Source organism: Gymnoscopelus microlampas, assembly GCF_963454915.1.
Source record: "Gymnoscopelus microlampas genome assembly, chromosome: 10".
Lineage (NCBI taxonomy): Eukaryota > Metazoa > Chordata > Actinopteri > Myctophiformes > Myctophidae > Gymnoscopelus > Gymnoscopelus microlampas.
In genome coordinates, this window is record NC_139947.1 from 55,949,873 (window position 1) to 55,972,973 (window position 23,101).

The window sequence follows — 23,101 nt, forward strand, 5'->3', positions numbered from 1 at the left end:
AATAATAAATAATGTTAGTTCATGAGCTGGTCCAGTGGCTCCATCCACTGTAATGTATTTCATCAAACTTCCGGTGTGAGGTTAGGTTTGGAACGTCCCTTCCTTTAAAAAGCCTCCTTGCCTCTGACCAGGAGGTCATGACCCTTCACCTCTGACCAGGAGGTGCTCTCTACATCCTCAGTGTTGGTTTAACCTCTCAAACCCCCTCAGTGCTCTGTACTTTGTTTCCCTCTACACCAAACCTCAGGCCAAACTAAGCGTCTCATTCATGCTTTTATCTCCATGTGGTCCTCCATTCTGATTGGCTGAGCCTGGAAACCTGTGACTATATGACATCATCATATGACTTATGACATCACTGCATCAAATTAATTGTTTTAAAATGTCAATTTAACATTTAAAAAAAAAATACATTTAAAATTAAATTCATAAGCTTTTTGGCCTCTAGTTTGGCCTCTAGTTTGGCCTCTAGTTCGGCCTCTAGTTTGGCCTCTAGTTCGGCCTCTAGTTTGGCCTCTAGTTCGGCCTCTAGTTTGGCCTCTAGTTCGATGGCCTCTAGTTTGGCCTCTAGTTTGGCCTCTAGTTCGATGGCCTCTAGTTTGGCCTCTAGTTCGATGGCCTCTAGTTTGGCCTCTAGTTCGATGGCCTCTAGTTTGGCCTCTAGTTTGGCCGTGTCATTATTGTCAAAATGTCCTCATAGTGGCATCACATATTAGATCTGATATTCTATTTATATGTATTTCTTTAAAGACATTTTGCAATACGGGGTCTATGGCTACTGTATTTAGGGTTCAAATATAACCCTACTGTATTTAGGGTTAGGGGTCTTTGGGGGTCCTTAGGGGTCTTTAGGGGTCCTTAGGGGTCCTTGACAGTGTAGTGAGTCTACACTCTGTGAGGTTAAAGGAACACTGAGGATTTTACACTGAGGGTCTCTGAGTGATTGATCTTTTACCAAAACACACATTTCTATCTGGGGGTTAATAAAGAAGTGTGTATTTATCAGCCTTCTATTGTGTACAGTATGAATGAGACCAAACCTTTATGTTCTAACAGAGAAAAGTGTCTGAATTACCATAATTATGATCATTTATATTGTATTTATCATAATTATCATGATTTATAGATTTATTGATCATAATTATCATGATAATGATGATTTATAGATGTATTAATGTAACGGACGGACCAGGAGGAGAAAAGCAACCAAGCCAAAGGAAAAGGGAATATTAATACTATTTATGGTTAAGAGCACTTGATAATAAAATGTTTCATTTACGGTAGCTTTACACTATGTTGGGGCCCGGGCCCCACACCCTCCTTTATTTGATATTATTTTATTTTATTTTAATCCTCACTTGCTATTATTACTAAAATCTGTTTTGTAGAGTAATTAAAATGTACACTGCCAACACAAGCTGATTTATTTGTATTTAGCATATAATTATAATAATCTATTGATAAAAAAAAAATCTGTAATCTTTTCTTTTTCTCACCCAGCGTTGGATTAACATGGATATATTTAAACCTACGTACATATTATTATAGCATTATCGTGATTGTAAAACAATACCTCTATGAATAATAAATTCTTCATGAAAATACCAGCGTTCGTCTTTGATAATCGTCTATATTTGTCTCCACCAGGCCGAAAGGCATGTTTTACCCCCTGTCCGTCCGTCTGTCCGTCTGTCCGTCCGTCCGTCCGTTAGCAGCTAATCTCTGGCACCGTTGGCCCGGCCGCTGCCAAACTGTGCACACACACTCCCTGGATGCCAATACAGAACCTCTGGCCCAAATTTTTCAGATTGGCCTGTTATAGCGCCACCAGGAGGCCGATATGTGCAAAACACATTTATTGATACTACTCCTACAGATTTTGTCCAAACATCACACAAATCGGTACACAGTATCTCTACAGTCATATGATCAACACGGATTTATCCGATTTCCCATATTCCATCCTGATTGCCTAAGATTGGCTTCCAAAGTTTGCAGGATTGGTCCATTTTGAACAAAATGCCTCAAATCACGAACGCAGCTTGCGATTTCCGTGAAATTTCACACGCACATTTCTATTAGGCCGAGGAAGAAATGCCACCCTTTTCACATTGGCCTGTTATAGCGCCACCAGCAGGTCTAATTTTGCAAAACACATTTTTGGAACAAAATGCCTCAAATCATGAATGTAGTGTCTGATTGCAGTGAAAAGCCCTTGAACAAATGGCACCCTTTTCACATTGGCCTATTATAGCGCCACCAGGAGGCCACAATAACGTACCTGACCTGGCGGAGACCTGTGCTCCGAGGAGCACTTTTTCTAGTTAATAATCATGTGTTTAATGATCATCTATAACTGTCCTCCCAGCCTGGGCACGCAGGATGTACCAGCTCATGGCTTGTACATGAGCTTGTAGATCACACAGAGTGCCCGCTATGAGCTTGTAGATCAGATATGTTTTAAGAATCTTGACATTTTGTATACATTTGTATATATATATGAATAAATATATTACATATGAATAACTATATATATGTTTTAAAGGCGACCATTTTTTCAGGCATGCAAAAATCCCCGTTTTGAATCCAAATAGGTCATCATTCTGTGTGAATCGTGCAGATTTTTTTTTTGGGGGGGGGGGGTCTCGTGTCAGCTTAGACAGTAACATAAGCTTAGACAGTAACCTGTACATTAGTAGCCTAATGCCAAGGTTATTTTTTACAGCTAAACATACAGCTAAGCATAGGTATTGCTTTACGACACGATACAACAGCTAAGCTGTTCTGTACATTGTAAAAAAAACAACATACTTGCATAATTTAGATTTAATTTAATTTTGGCAACATACTTTGGCAGTCAACATGATGAATTACATTCAGACATAAATATTGGTCGCAAAAAAAAATGGTTCAGTAAAACATTCAGTAAAATGTTGAGATCATTGAACAAAACCTCAACAAACTGGATGGTTAGAGAGTCCACTGGGTCTTAGAGTCCACCATGTTTCACTCTGCTCTGTCAGTCCTACTGCTTCCCTTAAGGACCTTGCAGGTGTATAGTGTGTTTCTTATAAGAACTTGGCAGGTGTATAGTGTTTCTTAAGGACCTTTCAGGTGTATAGTTTGTTTCTTAAGGACCTTGCAGGTGTATAGTTTGTTTCTTAAGGACCTTGCAGGTGTATAGTTTGTTTCTTAAGGACCTGGCAGGTGTATAGTTTGTTTCTTAAGGACCTGGCAGGTGTATAGTTTGTTTCTTAAGGACCTTGCAGGTGTATAGTTTGTTTCTTAAGGACCTGGCAGGTGTATAGTTTGTTTCTTAAGGACCTTGCAGGTGTATAGTTTGTTTCTTAAGGACCTTGCAGGTGTATAGTTTGTTTCTTAAGGACCTGGCAGGTGTATAGTTTGTTTCTTAAGGACCTGGCAGGTGTATAGTTTGTTTCTTAAGGACCTTGCAGGTGTATAGTTTGTTTCTTAAGGACCTGGCAGGTGTATAGTTTGTTTCTTAAGGACCTTGCAGGTGTATAGTTTGTTTCTTAAGGACCTTGCAGGTGTATAGTTTGTTTCTTAAGGACCTGGCAGGTGTATAGTTTGTTTCTTAAGGACCTGGCAGGTGTATAGTTTGTTTCTTAAGGATCTGGCAGGTGTATAGTTTGTTTCTTAGTTCACCCCCCCCCCCCCCAAAAAAAAAATACGTATTTTCTATCATTGACACACCCCATGGAGCCTTGAACTCATGGAGTTATTTTACTTTTTGTCTCATTCCTGAGCCAATGGAGACTTGATTGAGTCTCTGCCGGTCATCAGATTATTGGTTTAAGAATGACAAAACCAGTTCAAGGCCTCATGGGGAGTGATCAGTGATTGAAATAAGTAATTTTTGGCTGAACTGCTCCTTTACCGTCACTGAAACTACGACTAAAGACTCTAACGCTGGCTTTCTGCTACGTCACACGACGCATGACTCAGCACAAACATGACTCAGCACAAACAGAGTTTAAGGCACTAAACCACGTTGCTACTGTAGCTGTTTATTTACTCCTCTTTATATTACTTTATGTATTACTCCTCTTTAACATTACTTTATTTATTACTCCTCTTTAACATTACTTTATTTATTACTCTTTACATGGGCTTCTTTAAAAACAATCAAAAATAGCAGATCTGCTTTTTTTTTCTTTGTTTGCCAATAGCCAAAGTATAAAATATGGTTAAAGTGGTTAAAATGATTGTGTATTGATGCTGTATTAACTCATTTTGCTGGGGACCCCTGTTACCTCCTCAAGGACCCCTGGGGGTCCCCGGACCCCCACTTTGTGGATCGGCTAGGGTAGTTCACTTAAAAATACAGGAATAGGGCTTTAAGTGAATGATATTTCACAAACTCACTCCCCACAATGCATTGTGTGACTTCTTGTGACAAAGTGAACAAAAGTCCAATTAGACGTTTGACTGGAAAGGGGGGGGGGGGGGTCGTAGAATCGTAACACCCCCCCCCCCCCCTTCCAGTGAAACGTTTCACTTCTTTCAAGAAGTCACACTTCAAAGTCAAAACAGATGTAAATGAGCCATAAGGTTCAACAAGTCAGCATAATAATAATAATAATAATAATACATATTAAACAAACTGTGATCCATCATACAGTAGTTTGTATGAAAACCCAAATATAATAGTTAGTAGTCTTAGATATAATATAATATAAAAACATATTATTATCCAGTGTTTCTGACCATGACAACAACGTAACAACAGTCTCCTTATATTCCTCGGCAACACAAACATCCTGAATGAAATGGATTGAACGTTTATAGCATAACGATGGCATAAACAAAACAAAACAAAACACAGTAACGTAAGAAATGGAAAATGGACAATATTAAAATAAAATGTTCTTCATTTAGAGCTTTTAGGTTAGCTCTTTGTACTACATGTGCTAACCTAACCATACTATTTAGGGCACATTTTAAACGTAAAAAAACAACAAACAATGTGGGCTCGGCTTTGGCTTTTCAAAATAAGTCCCTGGATCTTCACTTGGAGGAATTAAAAACACTTTTATTTTGTAAGGTCCAGGAAGTTGTCTGATTCCACGCAGCATATATTTTTGTCCAGTAGGAGGAGTCTCAAACAAAGTTGTTTCTTACAATAAATACGTTATGTTTTATTTACACAGGTCTGTGATTTATCTTTTGTGGCTGCATGTACGATAGTTTTATTTAAAATAGGATTATGTTAAGCCTCCGGTACGATAGTTAAACTGTTATTAAGGCAACGGCACATTCAAGTTTCAATCTAAGACACGAGGAGTGTAAAGCACTAAACACATAAATAGATCTATGATCATGATTATTATTCATTCTATTATTGCTATTATTGATTTAAAAACAGTGATTATTACACCTCATAATATCTATATACTTCTGACCATGATTTCTATAACGTCCCTAGATTATATTCTTTGGAATAAAAAAGAAATAAAACATAATCTGTGCCTCTATCCCTCTGCTAAATGACTGTAATGTAATGTCTATCCCGTGATAAAATGCACCTTTTTTTTAATGTAAAAAAACATCTACTTTTCAGCTCATTGTCATAAAAAAGAAGAAAAAATAAAAACATTTGATAAAATGATACCAACGTACTTTTAAAATCAGTCAGAATTAAGGTTCAGGGCTTTAGAAAAGACGCTGAATGAAGGACCAAGGTGAGTGGAGAGGAAAGGGTTAACCACTTAAACCCGGAGTGCCTCAAAGCTCTATATTGGTGTTTTCTGTTTTCTGTACATCCGTATTTGTGGGGAAAGCTTTGACAGAAAATAGCCACTGGGTTTTAAGTGGTTAAATTCATGTAAACACACATCAAACTATTGGGAGGATAAAATCCTGAGTGTTCATTTAACTCTGTGACGATGTGTACAAATGAAACCAAATGGACCCGTAGTTGTACACTCTGAAAAGTTAAAGGTTTTAAAAAGGTGTTGGAATAAAGGTATAGCTTTAACCCTAAAGAAGAATAAAGGTATAGCTTTCCTCCTAAAGAAGAATAAAGGTATAGCTTTAACCCTAAAGAAGAATAAAGGTATAACTTTAACCCTAAAGAACAATAAAGGTATAGCTTTAACCCTAAAGAAGAATAAAGGTATAGCTTTAACCCTAAAGAAGAATAAAGGTATAGCTTTAACCCTAAAGAAGAATAAAGGTATAGCTTTAACCCTAAAGAACAATAAAGGTATAGCTTTAACCCTAAAGAAGAATAAAGGTATAGCTTTAACCCTAAAGAACAATAAAGGTATAGCTTTAACCCTAAAGAAGAATAAAGGTATAGCTTTAACCCTAAAGAACAATAAAGGTATAGCTTTAACCCTGAAGAAGAATAAAGGTATAGCTTTAACCCTAAAGAAGAATAAAGGTATAACTTTAACCCTAAAGAACAATAAAGGTATAGCTTTAACCCTAAAGAACAATAAAGGTATAACTTTAACCCTAAAGAACAATAAAGGTATAGCTTTAACCCTAAAGAACAATAAAGGTATAACTTTAACCCTAAAGAAGAATAAAGGTATAGCTTTCCTCCTAAAGAAGAATAAAGGTATAGCTTTAACCCTAAAGAACAATAAAGGTATAGCTTTAACCCTAAAGAAGAATAAAGGTATAGCTTTAACCCTAAAGAAGAATAAAGGTATAGCTTTAACCCTAAACTATTGTTGTGGTTAAAATGATTGTGATGCTGTATTATTTTATTACTGTTCATACAATATGAACTATGAATAACTTTATAAAGGATACAGTATGACATACTTACAGTGTGATAATGTTGAAATAAACTAAACTAAACCATATTAAGGGAACAATGGCCTAAACCTTAAAATGAACACTCAGTATTTGACAGTGTGTGTGTTACCATGACAACCGGCACAAACACTCAACAACAGGACGGAAGGATGGCAGGTGGGAGGGGCACCCGGGTGGGAGGAGCCACGGGGTGGGTGGGCGGGGCTAACACTCGTCGTCGTCGTCCTCGCCGTCCTCCATGCTGCCGTCCTGAGACGCGTCGGGCGACACCGACGACAGCAGCGGGTCGGCCACGCCCCTCACAGGCGATTGGTTGTCTTCCATCAGAATGTCGTTGAGTTTGGACGACGCCTTGTGGTGGGGGGCATGGCCGTGGTCTGGCTCCAGGGGGTCAGGGGTCGTGCAGGTCAGGTGGTACGGGTCCTGGTGACAGTCCCCGCCCCCCACCGAGGGGGAGGGCTCCTTCTTGATGGAACGTCCAACCGGCTCTGAGGGGGCGGAGCATAGAGCCACCGACGAGGCCACGGCCAGACCGTGAGCGCGGGCCTGCATCTCTAACTCCTATTGGACGAGAAAACTGTGTTAGAGCAAATCCTATTGGACAAGAAAACTGTGTTATTAGAGCAAATCCTATTGGACAAGAAAACTGTGTTAGAGCAAATCCTATTGGACAAGAAAACTGTGTTAGAACAACTCCTATTGGATAGACAACAGAGTCAGAGCAACTCCTATTGACCCCGGCTTAACAGACAACATCATACTGATAAGAAACAGTATGCGCTCGCAGGTCGGCACCAAATGAACCCCACCGCTTATTAGATGCAATGTTAAAGTGCTCACAGCCTCACGTGTAAATATGCATCTCATTAAACTTTCAGATGCTGTTTTTCTCCCAGTGTGGAGGAACAATGCTTAGCTAATGATTTGTACTGTGATCTCTCGCTCTTGGATTCTGTTGTGTGTCAAAACAATAATAGCAATTCAAAGAAGTTTTCCCCCAAACCCCGCCTCCAGTGTCTGTCATAAGAACGGAGGGAGCTCTCTATGATCACGGCACCAGAACCTGCTCTTGCTCAAACAGCTGCAGCCCGTCAAGCCTAATTTATGCTCCGTATTTATGCTAGGAGGGTGTGGAGGGCATGATGCTAGGACAGTGTGGAGGCCATGATGCTAGGAGGGTGTGGAGGGCATGATGCTAGGAGGGTGTGGAGGCCATGATGCTAGGAGGGTGTGGAGGCCATGATGCTAGGAGGGTGTGGAGGCCATGATGCTAGGAGGGTGTGGAGGCCATGATGCTAGGAGGGTGTGGAGGCCATGATGCTAGGACGGTGTGGAGGCCATGATGCTAGGAGGGTGTGGAGGCCATGATGCTAGGACGGTGTGGAGGCCATGATGCTAGGAGGGTGTGGAGGCCATGATGCTAGGAGGGTGTGGAGGCCATGATGCTAGGAGGGTGTGGAGGGCATGATGCTAGGACGGTGTGGAGGCCATGATGCTAGGAGGGTGTGGAGGCCATGATGCTAGGAGGGTGTGGAGGCCATGATGCTAGGAGGGTGTGGAGGGCATGATGCTAGGACGGTGTGGAGGCCATGATGCTAGGACGGTGTGGAGGCCATGATGCTAGGAGGGTGTGGAGGCCATGATGCTAGGAGGGTGTGGAGGCCATGATGCTAGGACGGTGTGGAGGCCATGGTGCTAGGACGGTGTGGAGGCCATGATGCTAGGAGGGTGTGGAGGCCATGATGCTAGGAGGGTGTGGAGGGCATGATGCTAGGAGGGTGTGGAGGGCATGATGCTAGGAGGGTGTGGAGGGCATATACCTGTATCCTCAGGATTAGATGTGGGTTAGCGTGTTAATTGGCATGTTAATTAATAAAGTTATACCTGTATCCTCAGGATTAAATGTCGGTTAGCGTGTTCCAGCTTCTTCTGTCTGGTGTCCAGCTCTTTGGCTCTCAGCTGTTCTCTCTGGAGCTTCCTGATGTAATCCACTGAAGCTTTGAGGATAGTTCCTTTGTTCCAACGCATGTCCCTGAGAGAGAGAGACACAGAGAGACACAGACAGAGAGAGAGAGACAGAGAGAGAGAGAGAGAGAGAGAGAGAGAGAGAGAGAGAGAGAGAGAGAGAGAGAGAGAGAGAGACACAGAGAGACAGAGAGAGACAGAGAGAGAGAGAGAGAGAGAGAGAGAGAGAGAGAGAGAGAGAGAGAGAGAGAGAGAGAGAGAGAGAGAGAGAGAGAGAGAGAGAGAGAGAGAGAGAGAGAGATCATATTGTGACACTGCCACATACATGTGTGAAATAATGTATTTCCTGTCCAGGTATGATGAGTATTGAAAGAAAAATATACACCAGAAACATAACATACTTGGTGATAACAGGGGAAGATATTGGTTAAGATGTGGTTGAATATTTAACACCTAAATGTAGTGTTTTGTTTTGTGTAAGGTCAGGTGACTATGGCCATTATGATTCAATTTCTGTTGACATGGTTCACACATAGGGGGCGCTGTGGGGGAAGTGAGGTATCTGGAACAGCTATAAAAGTACAGGAAGTGAGGCGGCCGGGGTTCCATTTTAGGTATTAAAAAAAAGATGTTTGGTGGTGTTTGAGAAAGACACTATTGTAAACCTATAAACTAAAGCAAAATCAGGAATGAATAAACCAGTGAGTAGTGTGGCCGGAGAACTTATGGATCTGGACGGAGAGAAGTTTGGTGGAGGAACATTTCTGAGGGTTTAGCTCTGAAGACAGACAGAGCTTTTGGACAGAGGAACCCATGAGGCCTCCTGACATGAAGGTTGGGTGAGGAATATACTTGTTATGCAATGCATTGCCTTTTTATTTGATGACTTTGCAGATTACTTGATTTTCAGAAAATAGAAGATCTACAATATCTGTTGGATTACTTTTGGGAAACTTTACTCTTTGGAGACATTTAAAGCTAAAGGACTTTGCGTTGCGGGGATAAAGATCAGAGTTTGATTGTATTTTGAAGTGTACTGATCGTTTAATTGAACTGAATTATTATTTAGTTTGATTAATATTGGGTCAGATAAAATATTGCAATTAATTTAAAAAGCAACAGTTTTGTGTTTTCTTTTTGGTCTGCAATACAGTTTGTTTACAGTATAAATAATTACTGCCGACGCGTTATGTGAGCTTGAAGATCTGTTAGTTGTCACTGGTTACATGGCGGCTTTCCGACATGTCGCCTTTCCGACGTTAACGAACCCTATACCTAACCCTCACCCTAACCCTAACCGCACGCGGAAGCCACTAGTCGGAGTGGCGAGATGTCGGCGTGGAAGACTGTTACCGTTGTCACTGAATGTCCAGCTCAGAATCAGGATGGCAGGGTTCATGCGGTTAAAGGGTTCATGTGGTTAAGGGTTCATGTGGTTAAAAGGTTCATGCGGTTAAAGGGTTCATGTGGTTAAGGGTTCATGTGGTTAAAGGGTTCATGTGGTTAAAGGTTAAAGGTTAAGGGTTCATGTGGTTAAAGGGTTCATGTGGTTAAAGGTTAAAGGTTAAGGGTTCATGTGGTTAAAGGGTTCATGTGGTTAAAGGTTAAGGGTTCATGTGGTTAAAGGGTTCATGTGGTTAAAGGTTAAAGGTTAAGGGTTAATGTGGTTAAAGGGTTCATGTTCATGACTCATTTAAAACACCATCTGAAGCGTTTAGACTCATTTAAAACACCATCTGAAGCGTTTAGACTCATTTAAAACAAGCGTTTAGACTCATTTAAAACTCCATCTGAAGCGTTTAGACTCATTTAAAACACCATCTGAAGCGTTTAGACTCATTTAAAACTCCATCTGAAGCGTTTAGACTCATTTAAAACACCATCTGAAGCGTTTAGACTCATTTAAAACACCATCTGAAGCGTTTAGACTCATTTAAAACACCATCTGAAGCGTTTAGACTCATTTAAAACACCATCTGAAGCGTTTAGACTCATTTAAAACACCATCTGAAGCGTTTAGACTCATTTAAAACTCCATCTGAAGCGTTTAGACTCATTTAAAACACCATCTGAAGCGTTTAGACTCATTTAAAACTCCATCTGAAGCGTTTAGACTCATTTAAAACACCATCTGAAGCGTTTAGACTCATTTAAAACTCCATCTGAAGCGTTTAGACTCATTTAAAACACCATCTGAAGCGTTTAGACTCATTTAAAACTCCATCTGAAGCGTTTAGACTCATTTAAAACAAGCGTTTAGACTCATTTAAAACTCCATCTGAAGCGTTTAGACTCATTTAAAACTCCATCTGAAGCGTTTAGACTCATTTAAAACAAGCGTTTAGACTCATTTAAAACACCATCTGAAGCGTTTAGACTCATTTAAAACACCATCTGAAGCGGTTAGACTCATTTAAAACACCATATGAAGCTGTTAGACTCATTTAAAACTCCATCTGAAGCAGTTAGACTCATTTAAAACTCCATCTGAAGCGGTTAGACTCATTTAAAACACCATCTGAAGCTGTTAAACTCCATCTGAAGCAGTTAGACTCATTTAAAACACCATCTGAAGCTGTTAGACTCATTTAAAACTCCATCTGAAGCGTTTAGACTCATTTAAAACTCCATCTGAAGCGTTTAGACTCATTTAAAACTCCATCTGAAGCGGTTAGACTCATTTAAAACACCATCTGAAGCAGTTAGACTCATTTAAAACACCATCTGAAGCGGTTAGACTCATTTAAAACACCATCTGAAGCAGTTAGACTCATTTAAAACACCATCTGAAGCAGTTAGACTCATTTAAAACTCCATCTGAAGCGGTTAGACTCATTTAAAACTCCATCTGAAGCTGTTAGACTCATTTAAAACACCATCTGAAGCAGTTAGACTCATTTAAAACTCCATCTGAAGCAGTTAGACTCATTTAAAACACCATCTGAAGCGTTTAGACTCATTTAAAACACCATCTGAAGCAGTTAGACTCATTTAAAACACCATCTGAAGCAGTTAGACTCATTTAAAACACCATCTGAAGCTGTTAGACTCATTTAAAACACCATCTGAAGCGTTTAGACTCATTTAAAACACCATCTGAAGCGTTTAGACTCATTTAAAACTCCATCTGAAGCTGTTAGACTCATTTAAAACACCATCTGAAGCAGTTAGACTCATTTAAAACTCCATCTGAAGCAGTTAGACTCATTTAAAACACCATCTGAAGCTGTTAGACTCATTTAAAACACCATCTGAAGCGTTTAGACTCATTTAAAACACCATCTGAAGCTGTTAGACTCATTTAAAACACCATCTGAAGCGTTTAGACTCATTTAAAACACCATCTGAAGCAGTTAGACTCATTTAAAACACCATCTGAAGCGGTTAGACTCATTTAAAACTCCATCTGAAGCGTTTAGACTCATTTAAAACTCCATCTGAAGCAGTTAGACTCATTTAAAACACCATCTGAAGCGTTTAGACTCATTTAAAACACCATCTGAAGCGGTTAGACTCATTTAAAACTCCATCTGAAGCGGTTAGACTCATTTAAAACACCATCTGAAGCGGTTAGACTCATTTAAAACACCATCTGAAGCGTTTAGACTCATTTAAAACTCCATCTGAAGCAGTTAGACTCATTTAAAACACCATCTGAAGCGTTTAGACTCATTTAAAACACCATCTGAAGCGGTTAGACTCATTTAAAACTCCATCTGAAGCGGTTAGACTCATTTAAAACACCATCTGAAGCGGTTAGACTCATTTAAAACACCATCTGAAGCTGTTAGACTCATTTAAAACACCATCTGAAGCAGTTAGACTCATTTAAAACACCATCTGAAGCGTTTAGACTCATTTAAAACTCCATCTGAAGCGGTTAGACTCATTTAAAACTCCATCTGAAGCTGTTAGACTCATTTAAAACACCATCTGAAGCAGTTAGACTCATTTAAAACTCCATCTGAAGCGGTTAGACTCATTTAAAACACCCGTCCTTGGTTCTGTTGACTGATATTGTTCCAATGCGTGAGGGGGCCGTGTTGTTTAGGCTGGAAAAAACCCGTGGAGACGTGAATTCATGGATATTCTTTAGTTTTTGTCTCATTCCTATTAAGACAATAATTAGATGACCGGCAGCGGTTCCGTATGGAGACACAAAGAGTCTTCTTTGTGTCTCCTACCGGTCTGCTGGTCATCACATTGTTGTCTTAGGAATGAGACAAAAACTAAATAAAACTCCACGGGGTGACTAATCCATTGAAAAAAGTCTTTTTTTGGGTGAACTATGCCTTTAAATAGGATTACATTTTAAACATGAGTTTAATGTTCAGAACTTACGGGTCGTTTGACTTTGGAATTAAAGTCCCCAACTCCTTAATGCGATCGTTGATGTTAAACCGTCTTCTTCTTTCAACTGCACATCACAAACAACATGGCAGGGAAAAAGTCATTGTGCAAATAGCAACGTAAAATATACTTTTATGATACAGTAAATACACTCAATTTTCACAAGAACATTAATTGTGGATGTGCCTAAAATGTTCTGTTGCTGCTTCTTTCTGTAAAAGTAAAAAATATATGTTTTTGGCATAATATCTATTAATGTGCTTAATACTGGCAACTTCCATAGAAAATATGTCTATAAAGAGTAATAATAATACTCTATAAAGAGTAATACTAATACTCTATAAAGAGTAGTAATAATAATACTCTATAAAGAGTAATAATAATACTCTATAAAGAGTAATAATAATAATACTCTATAAAGAGTAATAATAATGATAATATTAAGATGCTTAAAACTCACTCAAGTTATGGTTATCCTTTTTCTGCCTTTCCTTTGCCATTGCTCTTACCTCAGCTTCTGAAAGCAGACATTTGTATTATAATGATGTGTAAGAATGACTAATTAGTACTAATTAAGAATGAAGTGGGACACGTACCAACAGGGAAGCCCTCAGGATGCTGGTAACCGTCAAACGATCCTGGTTTGTCCATCATGTGAGACTGATGGGAAACTGTTGACATATGAGAATAATAATTATTATGATTATGATTATTAGGGAGCCACGCCCTTTTGTTCTATATTATTCTGACGTTTTTTTGCAGTTCTGGCCTAATAACCGTGCACTCCAAAATGTACACTAATCCCTGTGAAAATATAACATTTTATAAATGTATTTAAACAAACTGCTTTAACAGTCATTCGGTTAAGCTTGCAGATCTGGCTGCGTTGGCTATTTGAAAATAGCAGATCTACAAGCGCATCGCGACGCGTTGTGAGCTTGTAGATCTTCTATTTTGAAAATATACAAGCTCTTATGCGAGAGCATTTTTGGGAGTCGGGACTGGCATGGCCTCGCCGCTGTAATCTTTTAATGGACAGCGAGGTCTCCAAACTTACAGTAGCGTGTCCTATGGAGTTATACAGGATATAAATATAAACTCGACCCTCCAAACCTTTGACCAGCGCTGGAGGTTATTCTTCATGCTATGGATTCAGATCTGATATTTAACCGTCCCAACACACACCAGCCTTCATCCATTAATGTTTATAATTCATTCATCAATGATCACTCCATAAACGTTCACATTATTACGACTGACTTGCCTGCTATCTCTCATTTAACATGGCGCCCGTGACTCAAGGGGGAACACATTGTTTTATTTTAGTGTAACTAGAACGCTCACCGCTCACTGCTCGTAATGGGTTAAATGAATATACAAACGTATGGTATGATTTATGACCATGAGATTAGTGTCATTCATGTAGAATACTTGACAAAGATTCTACCATCACAGAATACATGAAAGACTGCTGTTTCCACAGAGTGCCAATGCTGTGGCACTCTGTGCTGTGTGTGTGTGTGTGTGTGTGTGTGTGTGTGTGTGTGTGTGTGTGTGTGTGTGTGTGTGTGTGTGTGTGTGTGTGTGTGTGTGTGTGTGTGTGTGTGTGTGTGTGTGTGTGTGTGTGTGTGTGTGTGTGTGTGTGTGCGCGTGCGTCAGACGCGGACATCGGGGCGTTTCGAGAATATTTAAGGGCGTGTGATTTAAATGACGCTCTGTTTCAGCCTGACATTTATCAAGGCTCCGACCAAATGTACGCTAGGATTGGCTGTATAGGATTGGCTGTATAGGATTGACTGTATAGGATTGGCTGTATAGGATTGGCTGTATAGGATTGGCTGTATAGGATGGCTTCATAAATGTGACTTGGACGTTGGAGTACGGCCGCATTTATGGGCAAATATAAGCTGTGTAGTTGCGTAGTTACATTCTCTCTTGATGTGTGTTAGATGATCAGGACAGTGTGTTGTGTTGTGTAGTTGTGTAGTTGTGTAGTTGTGTAGTTACATTCTCTCTTGATGTGTGTTAGATGATCAGGACAGTGTGTTGTGTTGTGTAGTTGTGTAGTTGTGTAGTTGTGTAGTTGTGTAGTTACATTCTCTCTTGATGTGTGTTAGATGATCAGGACAGGAGTTGCTAATGTTGACACCTTGTGGTGGCGGAGCCTGGTTGTCATGGTTACCATACATCTCCATCAGGTTGGCAGGCACAGCCATCTGACAACAAGTTCAAAGGTCATCCTACACGTTTTGTAATGTTTACGATGAATTGAATGTGTTTGAATCACAAACACATTCATTCACTATAAAATAACATCACAAACACATTCATTCACTATAAAATAACATCACAAACACATTCATTCACTATAAAACAACATCACAAACACATTCATTCACTATAAAACAACATCACAAACACATTCATTCACTATAAAACAACATCACAAACACATTCATTCACTATAAAACAACATCACAAACACATTCATTCACTATAAAATAACATCACAAACACATTCATTCACTATAAAATAACATCACAAACACATTCATTCACTATAAAATAACATCACAAACACATTCACTCACTCACTATAAAGTCAATTCAAGGCTTCATTCGGTCAGTAATTGATCATTGATCAAGTCATATCAATCATCATTATAATAAATAAGTGTATCAATAAGTTGTACAGTATTGATCAGTAATAATAAATTGATCATATTGATAATAATCAATAAGTCTTACTGTAAGTCCTGGATCCATCAGCCCCAGGATGTCATCATTGTAACTCGACTCCAGACTAATGATGTCATCAATGACATCATCCATCTAAAACAATGCAACACAAAATTTGACTAAATATGTATTATACTGTAGTCTAACATTCCACCGGCTTCGAATGCTATCAATGCATTGAATGGGAGATTATCACGTTTTGTCAGACCATTGAATGGGCGAGTAGGCGACGAGTAGGCGATACACGGACCTACCCGCGATTTGTCAGACCATTCATTGGGCGTAATCAGGAGCTACTGACCTACTTTGGAGGCGGAGCAGTCCCCACAACAATATTTACCATTCTGTGCCTATCGGTACATAACTCCAACGGCGCTGAGTATAGGCTCAGGCGAACATCGCACCGCTCAGTACGGCAACTCGGTCGCTTTAGCTCCCTCGGTGGTCCTTCACGGGGCTCCAGCTCGCCTGAGACTGCGCGCCTCCATCATGGTCCCCTCCGTCATGGTCCCCTCCGTCATGGTCCCCTCCGTCATGGTCCCCTCCGTCATGGTCCCCTCCGTCATGGTCCCCTCTGTCATGGTCCCCTCCGTCATGGTCCCAAACCAAAACAACCAAAACCCAAACTGAACTATTGAAGTCATCTCCGTCGGTAGGTCAGTATGTCTTGATAACACCTAATGAATGGTCTGATAAATGGCGGGTAGGTAAGTAGGTCGCCTACTTCGCCCATTCAATGGTCTAATAAAAGGTGATAATGTCCCATTCAGATCTATAGATCAGATCTATAGATCAGATCTATAGATCTACAGTAGATCTATAGATCTACAGCACCTTGATCACTGATCAAGGTGGGAAAAGAAGCCTAAATAATAACCAGAGCTCTGATCAATAGTCTGTGAGCTCTGATCAATAGTCTGTGAGCTCTGATCAATAGTCTGTGAGCTCTGATCAATAGTCTGTGAGCTCTGATCAATAGTCTGTGGAGAGATCCTGTGTTTGTGAACCCCGGACGTACCCTGGCCTTTATAGTAGTAGGATAATAATAATAATACCTCTTTCTCACAGTGGGAGGGGTTGAGGGTCAGTAAGGCCATAGGACTGTTGGGGGCGCTGTTGGTTCCCGGTCCGGGCGGCATGCCAGTGCCTTGCTCGACGGCGCTGGAGGGGCGGAGCTTCCCCAGGTAGCGTTTAACCTGCTGCTGCTGAGACTGTTGGATGTGATACTTAGTGGGGTTCTGGAGCTGGGTCTGGACCTGTGAATACATTAACATATATTAACATAATGAGTACATTATAATAGACTGTTGGATGTGATACTTAGTGGGGTTCTGGAGCTGGGTCTGGACCTGTGAATACATTAACATATATTAACATAATGAGTACATTATAATAGACTGTTGGATGTGATACTTAGTGGGGTTCTGGAGCTGGGTCTGGACCTGTGAATACATTAACATATATTAACATAATGAGTACATTATAATAGACTGTTGGATGTGATACTTAGTGGGGTTCTGGAGCTGGGTCTGGACCTGTGAATAAATTAACATATATTAACATAATGAGTACATTATAATAGACTGTTGTATGTGATACTTAGTGGGGTTCTGGAGCTGGGTCTGGACCTGTGAATAAATTAACATATATTAACATAATGAGTACATTATAATAGACTGTTGAATGTGATACTTAGTGGGGTTCTGGAGCTGGGTCTGGACCTGTGAATAAATTAACATATATTAACATAATGAGTACATTATAATACATCACCATGATTCATCAGAAAATAAAAAAGGTGAAAACTTAAAGGAGAAAATGAGAGAACAAAGAACGAAAGCACGAGAACATTAAACACAAATAAGAAAAAAATGAAAATTTTACCAAACTAAGACAACCATGAATAAAACATGGAAAATTAAAATTAAAATGAACCTTCCAATTCATACTTTATAATTTTCCCCCTTTTGAACCATTTCTTAAACTGAAACAATGTTATACAACTCTTCAACTCCTTGCTTTGCGCATTCCATAACTTAATACCTGTAACAGAGATATGTAACAGAGATATGTAACAGAGATACACGTTTGTTTTAATGTCGTCCATGCAAACAGATGTTTAAAATCATCTCTTCTTCTGTGATCCTCCTCCTCTGAGCTCAACACAAACAACCCTCTGTTTTCCGCTCTGTCTGTACACAACTAATAATGTTCGTAGGTCAATTAAATCTATTATTTTCAACAAACCTGATCAAATAAAAAGTCTGTTAGCATGTGCTCTGAAATCCTCTTTGTAAATAATTCTTAAAGCTCTTTTTTGTAACATAACCAAAGGAATGATATTACTCTCATATGTATTGCCCCACACTTCCAAGCAGTAAATAAAATATGGTAAAACCAGTGTACAATACATCCTCAGTATACTGTCTAAATCATATTTTACCTTGTTCAAAATAAAAAGACTTACATGTGCTTTATGATGTGTCCATGCTTTGTTGTGTGTGAGTGTCAAGCTCAGAAAATAGCAGATCTACAGTACAAGCTCACAACGCATCGCAGACACGTTGTGAGCTTGTAGATCAGCTATTTTCAGCAAAAAGCTAAGTATAAATCAGGCATTACGACAGCATCACGGCACCCCCGAAATACATTTTTGGCGACTATTAATCAGCTGTAGATTTAGTTGACTTAAATCTTATGATATTTATTCGACTAAAACTAAAACATTTCAGTTTCAGCAAAATAGCAGATCTACAAGCTCACAACACGTCGCGATGCGACGCGTTGTGAGCTTGTAGATCGGCTATTTTCAAATAGCCTATGTATGAAATAGGGCTAAAGTGGTTAATGTATGTTTAATTATATCATAGTTTATATCTGAAAAGTAACTAGTAACTAAAGTTTTCAAATAATTGTAGTGGAGTAAAAGTACAATATTTGCCTCTGATATGTAGTGGAGTAGAAGTAAAAGTATTGGAAATACTCAAGTAAAGTACAAATACCTCAAAATTGTACTTAAGTACAGTACTTAAGTAAATGTACTTAGTTACTTTCCACCACTGGACACATACCTGATAAGGATGATAGCCGAGCATTTCAAGCATCTTTATAAACGTTCCTGGAGGCCGATGGAAGAGCTGGACGTTAAAACCTTTAATTCAGTTTAATCCTCGCTGGTGATAATAAGAACTGAAGTACTGATTCAAGGAGACCTACTTATAAAGGCCTGTGTGTGTGTGTGTGTGTGTGTGTGTGTGTGTGTGTGTGTGTGTGTGTGTGTGTGTGTGTGTGTGTGTGTGTGTGTGTGTGTGTGTGTGTGTGTGTGTGTGTGTGTGTGTGTGTGTGTGTGTGTGTGTGTGTGTGTGTGTGTTGGTGAGAAACATCAATTAGTTCTGCATGTCAGGCTCAAACACAGGCAGTCTTTTCACAACACTGTGTTGTTTTATGTCAAATCTAAAGCCATGTCTTTAAGGCACGTCGCTGCACGTCACACAACGTAGATCCAACAATCAGATTCTTTCTCTCCCGCCCGGCCGTCATTATATCCTGACACACTGTGGCTTTGGGCCGTTTAGACGTTTCTCATCCCCACGTTAAGCCTCTGGAGGTTCTGGACCAGTTCCTGTCTTAACTCATGACACACTCAACAAGTGCTGGAAAGAAGTACTTTTACTTCAGTAAAACTATCCAGAATGCTGCAGCACGCCTGGGCTCCAACCAGACAAAAGTTCCCCCCTTCTCCTCCCCCCCTTCGTCCTAGACTCTTCTCTCTTCTCTAAAACACCCTGGACAACGCTTTACACGTCCTAGACTCTTCTCTCTTCTCTAAAACACCCTGGACAACGCTCCACACGTCCTAGACTCTTCTCTCTTCTCTAAAACACTCTGGACAACGCTCCACACGTCCTAGACTCTTCTCTCTTCTCTAAAACACCCTGGACAACGCTCCACACGTCCTAGACTCTTCTCTCTTCTCTAAAACACCCTGGACAACGCTCCACACGGCCTAGACTCTTCTCTCTTCTCTAAAACACCCTGGACAACGCTCCACACGTCCTAGACTCTTCACTCTTCTCTAAAACACCCTGGACAACACTTTACACGTCCTAGTCTCTTCTCTCTTCTCTAAAACACTCTGGACAACGCTCCACACGTCCTAGACTCTTCTCTCTTCTCTAAAACACCCTGGACAACGCTCCACACATCCTAGACTCTTCTCTCTTCTCTAAAACACCCTGGACAACGCTCCACACATCCTAGACTCTTCTCTCTTCTCTAAAACACCCTGGACAACGCTCCACACATCCTAGACTCTTCTCTAAAACACCCTGGACAACGCCCCACACATCCTAGACTCTTCTCTCTTCTCTAAAACACCCTGGACAACGCTCCACACGTCCTAGACTCTTCTCTCTTCTCTAAAACACCCTGGACAACGCCCCACACATCCTAGACTCTTCTCTCTTCTCTAAAACACTCTGGACAGCGCTCCACACGTCCTAGACTCTTCTCTCTTCTCTAAAACACCCTGGACAACGCTCCACACATCCTAGACTCTTATCTCTTCTCTAAAATACCCCGGATAACGCTTCACACGTCATAGACTCTTCTCCCTTCTGGCTCCCAAACTGTGGAACAAACTCCCCATCGCAGTTAGAACTGCAGATTCATTCCCAATGTTCTGCTGTAATCTGAAGACTCACCTCTTCAGAATCCTCAGCCAATAGCACTTGACCTAACCTTGACACGTTGTGAGCTTGTAGATCTGCTATTTTCAGAGAGCAACACGTTCTACTGGATCCACTAGTCCTCACTAACACTTTAGTCTAGTTTTTATTTGTTGACGAAACTGTCAATATATTTAGTCTTAGTCAGTGAAAAAAGGTAGTCCACCAACATTTTTCGTCATAGTTTTAGTTGACGAAATCAACACTGGTTTAGACTGATGTTAGATTCATTATTTACCTGTGATCCTAGTTTACTGAGACACTACACTGTCTCTCTGTATTCTATGATCCTATAGTTTACTGAGACACTACACTGTCTCTCTGTATTCTATGATCCTATAGTTTACTGAGACACTACACTGTCTCTGTATTCTATGATCCTATAGTTTACTGAGACACTACACTGTCTCTGTATTCTACGTATGTGTTTACCTTGTTTACTGTAAGTTATAATATATATATATATATATATATATATATATAAATATATATATATATATATATATATGTGTATATAAAATTATAAATTGTAAAACTGTACTTAGATACAGTACTTGAGTAAATTTAGTTACTGTCCATTGTTTGCAGCTTTTTCTTGCCTCTTCTGTTTAGCAAACTGTTATTTTGTGCCAGAAAACCCAGATAAAAGCAGACTTTGTCTCAAAGCACAGCCCTGTCACTTTTGAAGGATTAACAATGTCTGCTACTTTGTATCATGAATTTGTATCTTTGTATCGTGGTATTTGTAACGTAGCATCATGCGCTAAACAAGGAAAGGAATCCAATAAAAAGATTGTGGAGCTTCATTCATTCATGTTTTCCTCCTGCAGAATAAGCTCAAGGAGCTGATTGAGTGGAAAATAAAAAAATAAAAAAAAGGTCACAAACTTCAGATGAACTCTTCAGATGTCAGATGAGGCCAGAGACTCATCTGACATCTGAACAGTCTGACATCTGAACAGTCTGACATCTGAACAGTCTGACATCTGAACAGTCTGACATCTGAACAGTCTGACATCTGAACAGTTCATCTGAACAGTTCATCTGAACAGTTCATCTGAACAGTCTGACATCTGAACAGTCTGACATCTGAACAGTCTGACATCTGTTCTGAACAGTCTGACATCTGAACAGTCTGACATCTGAACAGTCTGACATCTGAACAGTCTGACATCTGCTCTGAACAGTCTGACATCTGAACAGTCTGACATCTGAACAGTCTGACATCTGTTCTGAACAGTCTGACATCTGAACAGTCTGACATCTGAACAGTCTGACATCTGAACAGTCTGACATCTGTTCTGAACAGTCTGACATCTGAACAGTCTGACATCTGAACAGTCTGACATCTGTTCTGAACAGTCTGACATCTGAACAGTCTGACATCTGTTCTGAACAGTCTGACATCTGAACAGTCTGACATCTGAACAGTCTGACATCTGAACAGTCTGACATCTGAACAGTCTGACATCTGAACAGTCTAACATCTGAACAGTCTAACATCTGAACAGTCTGACATCTGAACAGTCTGACATCTGAACAGTTCATCTGAACAGTCTGACATCTGAACAGTCTGACATCTGAACAGTCTGACATCTGAACAGTCTGACATCTGAACAGTCTGACATCTGAACAGTCTAACATCTGAACAGTCTGACATGTGAACAGTCTGACATGTGAACAGTCTGACATCTTAACAGTCTAACATCTGAACAGTCTGACATCTGAACAGTCTAACATCTGAACAGTCTGACATGTGAACAGTCTGACATCTGAACAGTCTGACATCTGAACAGTCTGACATCTGAACAGTCTAACATCTGAACAGTCTGACATCTGAACAGTCTGACATCTGAACAGTCTGACATCTTAACAGTCTGATATCTGCTCTAACACATACATGGGCAACTGGCGGCCCGGGGGCCACATGCGCCCACCTTCACTTAATGAGGCCCGCAGGTTAATACCAGAATACTGATATATTATTGATTTCAGTTACAATTCCAAACATTCAAACATGACCCGCTTTAATTGCCTATATTAGTAGTTTAATGGCTAGTATTAAAATTATATTGTCTTTTTTATGTCCAATGTATTTGTATCAAAAATAGCAGATCTACAAGCTCAAAACGTGTCGCGGTGCGACGCTTTTAGCTTTGAATTGTTGTATGTTTTTTTTGTGAAAAAGAAAGTGACGTAAGTATCTTTAACAGTGGACACAGAATGACATTTTAATGAGGATCCATCCATTGGCTTCGGTTGAATTCCTAGGAATTCCTCATTCATTCAGGCTCAAATAAACGAGAAAATAACAGGATTCTCTGTGTCTCTCTGAGCTCCGTTTACCAGCATCCCTGAGGCCAAAATACCAAAACATGTATCCTTAAAACACATACAATACCAAAACATGTATCCTTAAAACACATAAAATACCAAAACATGTATCCTTAAAACACATAAAATACCAAAACATGAGCCACGTTATTTATCCCTAAAACAAGGTCAGCATTCTGCTGTCTGTCTGAGTGGAA

General features: G+C 39.9%; 1 protein-coding gene and 1 long non-coding RNA gene across 2 annotated transcripts in view; both read right to left on the reverse strand.

The window, feature by feature from the left end:
* Nucleotides 1–384: 384 nt before the first annotated feature.
* Nucleotides 385–1,590, reverse strand: LOC311052924. The gene is made up of 3 exons (XR_014601575.1): nucleotides 647–1,590; nucleotides 554–577; nucleotides 385–466 (listed from the first exon to the last, which is right to left on the reverse strand). It is a non-coding gene; the product is annotated as an uncharacterized lncRNA (long non-coding RNA).
* Nucleotides 1,591–6,843: 5,253 nt separating this feature from the next.
* Nucleotides 6,844–23,101, reverse strand: part of LOC311052940 (microphthalmia-associated transcription factor-like) — a 35,785-nt gene continuing 19,527 nt past the window's right edge. The window contains exons 4-11 of the mRNA XM_084068259.1: nucleotides 16,899–17,099; nucleotides 15,853–15,936; nucleotides 15,200–15,320; nucleotides 13,701–13,775; nucleotides 13,565–13,621; nucleotides 13,096–13,171; nucleotides 8,674–8,821; nucleotides 6,844–7,350 (exon numbers count right to left, since the gene is read on the reverse strand). Of these exons, the coding sequence (XP_083924385.1) occupies nucleotides 6,994–7,350; nucleotides 8,674–8,821; nucleotides 13,096–13,171; nucleotides 13,565–13,621; nucleotides 13,701–13,775; nucleotides 15,200–15,320; nucleotides 15,853–15,936; nucleotides 16,899–17,099 (1,119 nt within the window). The 3' untranslated portion in view covers nucleotides 6,844–6,993. The remainder of the gene's footprint in view (nucleotides 7,351–8,673; nucleotides 8,822–13,095; nucleotides 13,172–13,564; nucleotides 13,622–13,700; nucleotides 13,776–15,199; nucleotides 15,321–15,852; nucleotides 15,937–16,898; nucleotides 17,100–23,101) is intronic.